Source organism: Rhinatrema bivittatum, chromosome 12 (assembly GCF_901001135.1).
Source record: "Rhinatrema bivittatum chromosome 12, aRhiBiv1.1, whole genome shotgun sequence".
Taxonomy (NCBI): domain Eukaryota; kingdom Metazoa; phylum Chordata; class Amphibia; order Gymnophiona; family Rhinatrematidae; genus Rhinatrema; species Rhinatrema bivittatum.
The window spans coordinates 30,301,803-30,315,033 of NC_042626.1; the positions used below are offsets into that span (position 1 = coordinate 30,301,803).

The following is a 13,231-nucleotide window of genomic DNA, read 5'->3' on the forward strand; positions in this document are numbered from 1 at the left end:
TTCACTGAAAAATTAACACATTCCCCTCTTAACAGCTTTCAGGTGTTAAGCAGGTATAGTCAGTGTGCAGAGCTGGGATTCTTGCAGATCCAGGTTCCAGTTCCACCACCATCACTTACTTTGTGGCATATAACTGCCCTGGAAGTAAGCTTAGATTGCAAGTGACTTACACTATATGCTTTATCTTGCACGTTTCACATAGCAAACATCATTTTCTTCAAGAAGAAAATACATATAGACATCCTTCCCTGTGACTTTGGAATGCCAGTGTGTGTGTGTGTGTGTGTGTGGTCATATGGGAGAACAAAACAAACAGAAACAATAAGGCAAGGAAATGTGATTGGTTTTAATTAGAAACTTATAAGCTGGCAGTTTTTAACTCAAAAATTCCCTGACTTTCTCAAAGGCTATTTCCTGAGCCTGTCTGAGAGTGGCTGGGTTTCCAACCTGCCCCAGTGTTCACCTGTTTCCGACATGCATGTTGTTCCAGCTGTTCTCGATCAAAGCTAGAAAATGTAGGAAGGGTGTCCCTGGAGTCCATCCAAAGGACACACAACATGGAACTTGGAGCAACGGAGAATGCAGAAGGGTTGCGCCTTGCACTGAATCCCATCAGAGGATACTATGAAGCACCGTCGTCATCATGCAGAAGTTTAGTGCCAGGGATCCAGTGGATGTTACGACAGATTTAGGATTTTGACGCCCTCCCCCCAGGTACTGTTGGGGGCTGTTGCTCTTTCCCTCTCCTGGACAAGGGACAACAGAGCACTCTAAGGCCCGGCCTTTTTTTTATTTTGCTAAATCTGCTGCAGGCTCACCTCCTACCCTTATATCTCTGAGTGATAGGAGGGCAGTGGCTGGATTTGGGAGAAGAGAGTGCCTTTTCTTTGCTCTCTGCTTGTACTCAGGCCTCACCCCCCTGCAGAGGACAGGAGGAGGGCGGGAATAGAGAGCGGAATAGTTTTTCTTTCCTCTGTCCTTTCCAGCTTTCCCCTCCCCTCCTGTTCTCTGCAGGGAGAGGGGAAAGGCTGAAGCAGGAAGCGGAAGGCAGTTCTCTGCTGAGTGAGATTCAGCACAGCTAGGAAACAGCAAATCTTATGTGGGCCTGCAGACCTGGTGTACCTAGTGGCAAATTCAGGCCTGCCACTTGAGCAGTTTTACCTGGCAGTGAAGGGGTTGAAATTTAAGGAAAGAATAGTTTCCTGGATGAAATACAATTTGGTTAAAACATAGTTATCTAAATCTCAACGTCTGGCTGAAAACAAACATTATACTAATCCAGTGTTCACCACAGATGCCTGGGCTGTTATTAAGCAGACACAACACTGTGCATTTTAGTGAATTATTGCACATTTCAGGCAAGTCCTTATAACTTCAGCTATCGGAGAAGTTTACTGATTCCTGAAAAGTGCTGTGTCCTGCCCAATATTCTTTGTTTTGTGAGTGGCTAAAAATGGATTGAAGTAAGTTTTAAACTCTCTCGGGTCACTTGCTTGGACATAGGTTGTATAGCCAAGAGACTTATAGCCAACTGTGCTTCTCCATTTACTGCAAGTGTTGCAGAGGCCAAAGGAACCAGGAAGAGAAAGCCCAATGGTGTTTTAGCAAAAGGCTTGCTCCTCTAGACCTATGATGCCGTACAAGTCATTTAACATGGCCACTGGGCCTTACAACACAAGTCTGGCGGCCAGAAGAATCATCCCATCCTGTTACAGCTTTGGACAACCACAGATCAATATTCAGCTTCTTTGGCTAAGTTCAAGAGTTAGCTGGACAAATGGCAGGATCTAAAAATTCCCACTAAGTAATTAGCCAGACAAACTTTAGCTGGATAACCTGAAGGCTTTTCAGGGGGCTGGAGCTGAGTAATTTGGTTAAGTTATTCAGCTGGATAAACTTATCCTGCAACAGTTAAATAAAATAAATAACTTCCCAATAACTGGGAATATCCGGTATAGTAACATAGTAACCTAGCAATGATGGCAGAAAAATACCAAAATGGTCCATCTAGTCTGCCCAGCAAGCTTCCCAAGGTAGTAACTGCCGCTCCGTGCAGGTTACCCCCATGTTTCTCTTAAGGGTAGTAACTGCCGCTCCGTGCAGGTTACCCCCATGTTTCTCTTAAGGGTAGTAACTGCCGCTCCGTGCAGGTTACCCCATGTTTCTCTTAAGGGTAGTAACTGCCGCTCCGTGCAGGTTACCCCCATGTTTCTCTTAAGGGTAGTAACTGCCGCTCCGTGCAGGTTACCCCATGTTTCTCTTAAGGGTAGTAACTGCCGCTCCGTGCAGGTTACCCCCATGTTTTTCTTAGGTAGTAACTGCTGCTTTGTGCCAGTTAAGCTTTTTTTATCCAGCTAAATTATCTGCTCTCCCCACCTGCCAGTGTCTAGAACCATATTGCCTTCTGGTGTATTGCTTATATGCGCTATTCAAAATAAATACAAAATGAAAACTTACTTGTATGTGTTACTTTGGTTTACTTATGCAAACCTGCACATACACATCATTAAAGCAGCCAAGAGCCAATCATGTTACTTTGCTGCAGCTATAGAGATGTACCATTAGCTTAGAGACTGGTATGTAAAGAACACATTGTTTGGGGCTTCAGACCATCTGACCTGTCAAGCAACATTGTCTTCGCCAAATCCTCATGTTTTTGTCACAGTTTATGATCCTACTTTGCTGGTGCTAGATTAATAATGGGCTTTTACACGGTTTGATTAATGTGAGCTTTCAACTACTTTACTACAGCACCTCAACTAGCTATTATGTTGGGAAAGAGGCAATTTTATTGATTGCTCTGACGATCTATTGTATACAATGTCAATTTAAAAAAATGTATGTGCAAAAATGGCAGTAGAATGACAGATGCAGAAATAACTTAAAACTTAACAAGGATAAGATTACTTTAAAATCAAGGGAAGCCTTTTGTATTTTTTTTTTTTAAATCCTGGCAATAAGACTTTGGAATAATCTACTTTCCGATCTAACTGAAGTGACAGACATATCTTTAGTGGATGATATCAATGGACAAAGGGATGCATAAAGGCAAAAAAAAATATGGATGCCTACAATATTCAGAAGGATGCACAGTATATTTATCTCATCTAAAGGCTACGTAACTGAACAAAAGGGAGGCTCAGAGTTGGGGGTTGACTGAGCAGTAGCACTAGGAAACATTTTATCATGGAAATGGTGGGGGACAGATGGAATGGCCTCTTGGATTAGGTGGCGGGGCAAAAGAAGTAACCAAAGTTTAAGAAAAAGACGGGATAAGCCCAGAGGATCCCTGGTGGCCAAGAATGGAAGGGAAAGCCAAGGATCAGCTGGGGTCTATGGCACTGAAAAAGGAAGCGGCTTTGGACTGGACAGTAGGGGCAAACTGGGGCTACTTCCCGACTCCACCCGACTGTGCCCCCAGTCAGGGTCTCGGATCCCCCCTAAGGTGTTCCCATATCGGACCCAGCAGAAGGAGCGGCTGGAACCCATCCCACAGCTACATTACATACTGCCTTCCCCCCCCCACCTCTGCTAGCACCGCAAACCATCCATGTAAGTCAGCTGAAGTAGGCAGGAGGAAGGAAGGGGGCCAAATGCTGGGGAAGAAACATGAGGCAGATGCTTGGAAAGGGAAAGAGGCAGGAGGCAGATTCTGAGGAAGGGGCAGGGAGTAGATGGGGAAGGCAGGGAGACCTAAGTAGAGGTTTGCTGGAGGCAAGGGGTAAGAAATGCGGAGGGATGGGAAAAGAAGAATTATATGGTTGAGGGATAATGTGGAGAGGAATAGGAGGTGGAGGTGGAGGGGGATGGGAGACAAGGAAAAGGAATGGAAAGGGATGAGAGAAGAAAGTGAAGGGGAGGGTTAGGTAAGAGAGCTGAAAGATGGGAGAAGAAGAGATGGTAATGAAGGCAAGAAAGAGGAAAGCTGGTTGTTAGTTTCATGGAGTGTCCCCTTGTTTTAGTATTATTGGAAAGGGTAAAATAATTAGTCCATATTTACCCATTCATGATTTTTATAAACTTCTATCATATCCCCTCTCAGTCATCTCCTTTCCATGCTGAAGGGCGCTACTCTGTTTAGCCTTTCTTGATAAGGTCGTTCCAGTCTCGTTAACATTTTTCTTGCCCTTCTCTACTGTATCTGGTTCTGCTTTGCCTCTTTGGAGATGGGGCAACCAGAACTACATACAACACTCAAGGTGTGATCACACCATGGATCAGTATAGAGGCATTATGATATTTCCTGTTTTATTCTCTATTCCTTTCCAAATAATTTCTATCATTCTGTTTGCTTTTTTGACCGTCGTCGCACACCGAGCTGAGGAGTTCAACATAGTGTCAACAAGGAGTCCAAGGTCCTTTCCCTTTCCCCAAATACAAAATTCAGCATCATGTGCCTGGAGTTGGGATTATTTTTCCCCATGGGCTCGATATTCAATGCTGCCCAGATATCTTATCCAGCTAAGTTACAATGGATATTCAGTGGCATGGCTATACTGCTGAATATCTATGTATATCTTGCTACTTAGCCGGAACTTATCCAAGATAAGAGTGAATATTGTTACTTATCCGGTTAAGTTAATATAAAGAAGTGTGGTTTCAATAAGTGAATCAAAAAAGGCAATTCAATGATATAGTGAAAGGGAAGTGGTGGGGCTAAGGGGAGGATGATACTAGGGGGATGATGGAGGGAGGTGGAGGACAAAATGGAGGAGAGAGGATGCAGAGGGGCACCTACAGGCTTGTCATGGTTGGGGGAGGGCAGATGGAGGGGGAATAGCGCTTGCCACATTACTGCACGAGGAAAAGAAACAGAGAAGGAAACCAGCTTGGTGGGCTGCTCCTCTCCTTATCTACAGAAGGAGCTGTCTCCCTATTGCCAGAAACCTTTGAGGACCTGCCGGGCCATGAAGACAAGCACACAGGCCAACTAGAGCAGGTCTGTGGTGAGTCTTTACAAGATCATACAGTCAGCACTTCCAAGGTCTCCTCCCAAATGCCTGCATTAGCTTCTGTTCATAGTGGCTTCTGAGCAACTTAATGTTAACTCCTCCCTGCTGAAAGCACTCTTACAGCACACAGACACAGCACTGGACTAGCGGGAATCAGATTTATTCATTTTTGCTGGGGTTTTTTTGACAGAAAAAAAATATCACAAGCTGATGCGACTCTCAAATTGTCCTGAAAATAAAAGGTAAAGAACGGATTTTCAAATGTGACTCTGACCAAATAAATATGAATACTTAACTGCTAATTTTCTTTCCTTTAATCCTACCCAACCAGTCCAGACGAATGGATTTCTCTCCCCTACCAGCAGATGGAAACAGAGAAGAAAAGCTTTACTGTACCTTTAGGTACATAGGCTACTCTGCCACCTGCAGCATGCCAGTATCTCTGTAACAACTGAAAAGACGTGAGCTAAATACACTAAATAAAATAAATAAAAAATAAAGCTAAAATAACCCCTCATAGGAGCAGGGTAATTCCAAACTTCTGGTGAACTCAAGCATGCAAGCACCCGCCTCTTCCTATAGGGCATGAAAAACCGATTCAAGACCACACAACTCATATACATTAGAAAGGAAGAAATACAGACACAAAGGGTGGGAATCTGGACTGGTTTGGTCTGACAAAAGGAAAGAAAATTAGCAGGTAAGACCCCAAATTTTCCTTCATTATCGCCCACCGGTTCCGTCCAGATGAATAGGATGTACCCAACACCACCCTAAACTGGGAGGGAGTCTGAAAGAACAGCTTGCAACATGCACAACCCAAAGGCCTGACACAAGCGCTGACTGGCCTGGAAAGGCAAAACTTGAATTTGCTTCCTTTTCTTTCCTTCCTTTTTTTTCTTTTTTCTTTTGAACAGGCTTTAACACAAGAAAAATTAAGATTCACTTCCTTGAGAGATCCAGGCAGTCAACAGCACAGGGGGAGAAAGGGGAAGAGGGAGCCAGCACCCCTGGCTTTCAATGACCCCCCCCCCCCCCCCACCTCCAGAGCCTCAGGTAGGCCCAACCAAACCCCTGCTCGTCCCTACTTGCCCACTTCTGGCAGCAATTTGTCCACCAAGCCAGATGACCGCAGGAAAGTCACCTCTGCCATCTGCTAGAGACAGAGAATACTGGCAGGCTGCAGGTGGCACGGCGGCATATGTACCACCATGTACAGTAAAGCTTTGTCTCCAGCTGTTGGTAGGGGAGAAAACCCCATTTGTCTGGACTGGTCTGGTGGACAATAAGGAATTCATAGTTTCATACATTTTCATTCAGAGCCTGTCCCAATCCTACATGTACATTTGATTAGTGCATTTGAATTTGCCTTGTGTAACAGTACCTGCGCTTCTTGGCAAGTCTTCCTTAGTTTTCTGAAATTTTTACTTTTCCCAACAAAAATATGCTTTTTGGGAATAATCTAGTTACACGCAAGGCAGGAGTTGCTGCTGTTTTGCAGGTGCAAAGGATGCAGGGGAAAAAACCCCAGGAGAAAGCAGGCGCAGGGATTTCAAATTGAAATCCCTTTTCTTACTCCCCTGGCCCCCGCACCACCCATTCACCCTGTGGGGGGAAAAGTGTGCACGGTGTCAGTAGTGCACGTATGTTTCCCTGCTGAAGGTTTGGGGCTATTTTCAAGGGAAGAGGGGTTTGTGCTTGTTAAACACCCATTTATCTGTGGATATCCCTTTCAAAATTGCTCCAAAAGTTTTATTTCATAATCCCCCATATAGTTGATGCTTACAGTGCAGCCATGTGTCTCTTACCACCCCCGCCCTGATTCGTGTGCACAGGCAAGAGAAAGGTTGTGTCAAAAGCAGAAGGAAGACAGAAGGGTGATGTCACAGGGCAATGCAGAGTTCAAACAGAAACTGCTTTTCCACCTTGGCAAGTCCAATACTTTATAGACTCTAGAGGCATCACTCTGTACAAATCTAAGTTTACTGATAGGAAGCCATATTTATAAAACTTACAGGATGCAATTCTGGCTCCACCTTGTAACTAAAAATAGCTTGCAGAAGATCACACGGTATAACATAACTCTGTCATCAGTCCATGTGCAAACATCTCAGAAAGGACTTTGAAGGCCACATGGCCACTTTTGCTAGCAGTTTTCGGCATGAGGATATTATAAAGATCACTGACAATGAAATGTACAATTGTCTCAGAGAATTTGACCACTGTACCATTTTTGGGTACAAAGCTATTTCCTCTGGAGTGAACAATCATGGTACACAGAACAGCAGTAGCTGTCTCACATAACAGAGTTATTATTGCAACCCAAGAAGACAAAAGTGCACAATGGAGACGTTTGTGGTTTCTGGGAAGCAGTGATTGTGGCAGGAGGGTTACAAACTCCTAAAAATGTTCACGAAACAACTTGCACAGCTGCTTTTTTGTGTCTGGACCTCTCAAGAATAAGTTTCTTAAATGAGTTTCTGTCGTCTAATGAGACGCTGCCATGCGGCCCTGCAGGCCCCAGGAGCAACGGATTGCAGCGAGACCGGGGGAGGCAGGAGAAAGGTGCCGGTGACGTTTGAGGACATCTCCAGCCATTCTGCAGAGGGACGGGACGTGAGAGGCCTGCGCAGCCGGCGCCGAGACCCACCGGGGTAAGGCCCTTAAACTCACCCTCACCCCGGCAGACCTCCGTGCCGACCACGAGGCACCGATCGCAGCCCACCGGCTCCTCCCTCAGCCCTCCTCCGGGCCGACAGCCAACCAGACGCACCGCAGCGCCGCCAATCACGGCAGGGCCAGGAGCCCTTTAAATCCTCCACAGCGAACAGGCGTCGCACGCCGTGCGTCGCACAACGAAGGAGCACGACAAAGGGGCTGGCCCCTTTGTCTCGCCCCTTCGTTGCAGCCCGAGGAGCCCCGATCACCACCTGGGGATTTCCGCCGTGGTCCTGCGGCCTACAATTAAACACAGGCCCCTTGCAGACGACTCCACCCACCTGGGGATAACGAAAGCTACCTGAAGCTCTACTGACCTACCACCACATCTCCGAAGCCCAGGCACAAGAAGGACTCTTACAGACTGTTCAAATAGCACCCAGACCAACGGTGAGTCAGCAGTTTTCGTCCACCTCTCTCGATAGGCTCCCCAGAAACACTTGTCTCATGTTACCTTTGCTCCACTAATGCTAATGTCACCTGCTGATTTCTCATTTGTAAAAGTAAATCGTGTATGTTAATGTGTTCCTTACAATCCCTGCAGTAAACAACCTATACTACCCACACCTATCAACCACCTACCATTCTGCCACCCACCCATCAATCAGCAATATGGGTTATCAACACATCCAACACATTCCCACCATTACACACTTCTACACTCCATATAAAGTGATCCGAGACACATACCAAACCATACAACACCGATCACTTATACCCATAATGGCTTCTCCCCTTTCACAACTGATAGGTTTAATGACCTTCTCTATTCTACTCCTAAATGCACAATCTATTGTAAAGAAAACCACCATACTATATGACATACTTACTGACGAATCTCCTGATATATGTGCCATCACAGAATCCTGGTTAAAGGATACTGACACTGCACTAACCAACCAACTCCCCACAGACCTTTATAACATATTCTCCATTCCTAGACCCAAAAAGAAAGGGGGTGGACTACTCCTTGCAGCCAAAAAGAGATTCAACTTCTCTCTCCAATCTGCTCCCCCCCCACCCAAATTAGAGATCAGCATCTTTAGGTCCAACTCTCTCCAACTCTGCTTAATGTACGCCCCTCCCGGCATCCTAGAAAAGAACCCCTCCCCCCTCATAGAATACATTGCCAAACATATAAACATTGCCAACCCAGTCATCATTCTCGGAGACTTCAATCTCCATGTTGACTGTGATCCCCTCTCCCCATCATGCGAAACCTTTTTGACAGCCATGAATGCCCTTGGACTCAAACAGATTGTGACTAACCCCACACACAAAGCGGGTCATACCCTTGACCTTATTTTTACTAATACCCTAATTCAAGCTGACCACCCCATCTGTACGCCTATTCCCTGGTCAGATCACTACCGTATTGATACATGGTGCACTATACAGGATTCCCCCAAATCCCCACTACCTTCAAAAACAATCAGTTTCCGTAAACAGGCTAAAACCGAAGATATAATAGAGGCCCTAACAGAAGAGCTACCTAACATAGACCTTACAGATGCTAACTCCGCCACCTCCTCATGGTTCCAAATCACCACCAACATAGCAGATAGACTCTGCCCCTCTCAAACCAAAAAAATCAACTTAGAAAAGAATAACAAAAAACCATGGTATGTAAACGAACTTAAAACCATGAAACTAAAGCTCCGTAAGTTAGAAAAAACCTGGCGAAGGAACCGCCTTCCCACCGCACTACTACAGTTTCGCACACAATTACACGCCTACCGAAAAGCCACAGAAAAAGCAAAGAAAGATTTCTACGCCACAAAAATCCACCAATTCCAGTTCAACCCACAAGCTCTCTTCCAATATGTAAACAGCCTCATCATTTCTCAAGACAGATGCAATCCCGGCAATGAGAATGAAACAAAATGTGAGAATCTAGCATCTTATTTCCTTTCCAAAGTGGAAACCATTATGGCACGCTTCACAGCTCATCCTGGTCCCTCAAACTCACCTACACCTAAAATCACCTCTATAAACGGCATCATCCAAACCACACACTCACTCCCACACACAAAAAACCCTAATTCCTCCCTATGGAACTTCGAAAACACATCTGCACTAGAAATTGAAACTACACTCAAAAGAATCAAACCTGCCTATCACCCCTCAGACAACCTACCCACCAAAATACTACTCACAAGCCCTTCTACTACAGCCAAACACATCGCAAACATACTGAACAAATCCATCACCCTAGGCCAAGTCCCAAAGCAACTCAAGCATGCCATTATCAAACCCACCCTCAAAAAACCTAATTTGGATCCCAATGAACTAGCCAACTATCGCCCAGTATCAAACCTCCCATTCCTCTCCAAAATACTGGAAAAGATTATCAACAAACAACTCACAGAATACATTGATGAACACAACATACTCTCCACATCCCAATATGGTTTTCGCAAACACCATAGTACGGAAACTCTTCTCATCACCCTCTCAGAATCCATACTTAAAGCCATGGACAACGGACAATCACACATACTCGCACTATTAGATATCTCTGCGGCGTTTGACACTGTCAACCACCTCACACTAATCAAACGCCTCATGGAAATTGGCATTGCTGGCTCAGCCCTACTATGGTTCCAATCATACCTTAGTGACAGAAGCTACAGTGTAAAAATTGGTTGTAACAAGTCCAACCCCGTAAAACTATCTCAAGGAGTACCACAGGGTTCATCCCTCTCTTCTACTCTCTTTAATATATACCTCATCCCCCTCTGCCATCTCCTCTCTAAACTGGGTATCCAGCACTTTATATATGCGGACGACGTGCAGATACTCATCCCTATTAAGGATTCCATTACAAACGCAATGAAGATCTGGAACTCTGTGCTATCTGAGATAAATAATTTGCTCTCCGATAACTTCCTAGCACTCAATACTAACAAAACAGAGCTACTCCTTCTCTCCCCTCCTAACAACCCCTCACGCTATCTCTCCCCCACATCCCAACTACCTGATCGCCCTCCTACACTACAAGTCCGCAACCTTGGCATTATAATAGATGACCAATTTAACCTTAAAAAATTCATTTCAGCCACTATAAAAAGCGGATTCTTCAAACTCCACACACTGAAGAGAATCAAACCTCTTCTTCATACCTCCGACTTCCGCACAGTTCTGCAAGCTATGATCCTGTCCAAACTTGATTATTGTAACGCTATCCTCCTTGGCTTACCAAAAAGTACCCTACAACCTCTACAGTTATTACAAAATGCTGCGGCACGCATCCTTACCAACACACACCGTCATGACCACATCACACCAGTCCTTCAATCTTTACATTGGCTCCCTGTAACCTCCAGGATAATATATAAAGTACTCACGCTAATACACAAAGCAATTCATAATCAGGACATGCAATGGTTCCCAGAACATCTCCTGCTTCACACTCCGACAAGACCCACAAGAACACATCACCTAGCCAAACTCCAAATACCCTCTCCTAAGTGCTTGAAACATATCACCTTTAGAGAGCGATCCTTTATCATATCAGGAACCTCCCACTGGAACAAAATGCCTTCCCAACTACGCCAGGAACCTTGCCACAAAACATTTAAGCACAATCTTAAAACATGGCTGTTCAAACTAGCGTATCCTGACTAATAAACTGACTCCCCACATAGATTCGACATCACCGTCCATTTGACCACCTACCGACCGCTCATTTGACCCTCTCACCTTCTTTTTTCTCTCCCTACCCCATCTGACCCTCTCCCCACCCTTCTGACCCTCGCCCATTCTACACCCCCCACCCTCTCCTTCCCCCCCTTCTTTACTCTAGGTTCCCTCCTCTTCTTCCCCCCCAATCATCCTTATTGCTTATTTAACCTACTTGTTAATATCAACTTGTACATTTGTATATATTTCTCGTATTATTCTCCCCTGCCCTTGTTAATCCCTACCTGTTAATGTTATTATTGTAAAGCCTGTTGCTAATTTATGTTACATTGTGAACCGAGGTGATGTTTTGCAAACGTGCCTCGGTATATAAGAAACCTCTAAATAAATAAATAAATAAATAATGCTTCACGAGCTGGATACCACCTGTGAGGACCAATAGTACACAATGCAACATAGATGGCCTATCCAGTGGCATTTGGACTGACTCCAAAGAAAGAATCAGCACCAGGGACACAAAGCAAAAAATGAGAGATAAGAGTAAGACTTTCCAAACCTGTTCACATTACCCCACAGCCAGTCAGGTTTTCAGGATAACCATAATACATACACATGAGGTAAATTTGCATATATTGGGTCTCCACTGTATCCAAAGATACATCATGCATATTTATGGTGGATATCCTGAAAATCCCACTGGCTAAGGGATCAACAGAACAAGCCTGGGAACCAATGGATTAAGAAAAAAAAACAAAACAAAACTCAAGTTTTGCAGAACTACATTACTAATGCCGTGTGCACGCCTAGTACACCAGAAATGCCACTGAATTAAACTGATATATTTTTTTAATGACAACATTCTTTGTTATGCAAGGAAGAAAACAAATAAAACTATGAGGTTATGGAAAACCAGTGCAATGATGAAAATAAGATTTCCAAAGTGGACTATTGGTCAATTCATTCCAGTTGCTTGACAGCCTCTGCTTCTGCAGCTTCCTGTTCGTCATCTGATGTCACTAGTCTGAAGAAAGCAATGAAATGGCGTCAATAGTTTCTAGCAAACTGTAATACTGCTCATTCTAGGGAAGGCTACGATTCAATTAGTTTTACACAAATTTATTCCAGCACATACATGGACTCTTGCTCTGGTTTTGTCATCTTTTTATATTTCTAAAGAAAATGAACAATTATTGTGAAAAAATAAAGATTCTAAAGCTACTACATTTTAGCAGGTTTCACCTGTAGGGAACATTTTAACCCTAGCATTTTAAGCTGGGTAGGCTAAAGTGTCCCTATAAATACAAACTTGATGAAATGATGAAATGGAAATGCTGATTCCTGATTGGTTGCCTAACACATCTTTTAGCACCACATGGCATCACATTTGATTGGCTCCTGCACTGTGTGTGATGTCATCTCTGACACTTGCAAACATGGCTGCTTCCGGGATATGTGTGTGTTTGCTTCAAAGCAATCAGAAGTGGGGTAGGGAGAAGAATTTAGAAACCTATAAAATGTTGGTGGAAAAGGACCATTTAGGATCCCTCCCCGATTCTGTTCATTTCTTCTTGCCTACTGTGCTGCCACAGATCTTACTTGATCTGTGGTTTACTTCTTCCCTCCATCACTAACGTTGAATTCTGTCACTGTTTTGGTTCCTATAACCTCCACTGGAAGTCTATTCCAGGTGTCCATCACCCTCTCAGTGAACAGTATTTTCTTGCATTTTGGCTTTATATGATGATTGATTGTGCTTGAGAAGTATTATTACTTCCCCTTTTTCTATTAATGTCATCTTTCTTAATACTCCCCAAGTATACTATTGGCTTTCTCAGATGCTTTGTCACACTGACTGGTGGCCAACTTGAGCTAATCAGAGATGATGACTTTCAGGTTTCTTTCCTGTTTGGCTACTGCAG

At 44.3% G+C, this 13,231-nt stretch overlaps 1 protein-coding gene across 1 annotated transcript in view; it reads right to left on the reverse strand.

The window, feature by feature from the left end:
• Positions 1-11,719: 11,719 nt before the first annotated feature.
• C12H11orf88 (chromosome 12 C11orf88 homolog) overlaps positions 11,720-13,231 on the reverse strand; it is a 30,660-nt gene continuing 29,148 nt past the window's right edge. The window contains exon 6 of the mRNA XM_029573204.1: positions 11,720-12,333. Within this exon, the coding sequence (XP_029429064.1) occupies positions 12,270-12,333 (64 nt within the window). The 3' untranslated portion in view covers positions 11,720-12,269. The remainder of the gene's footprint in view (positions 12,334-13,231) is intronic.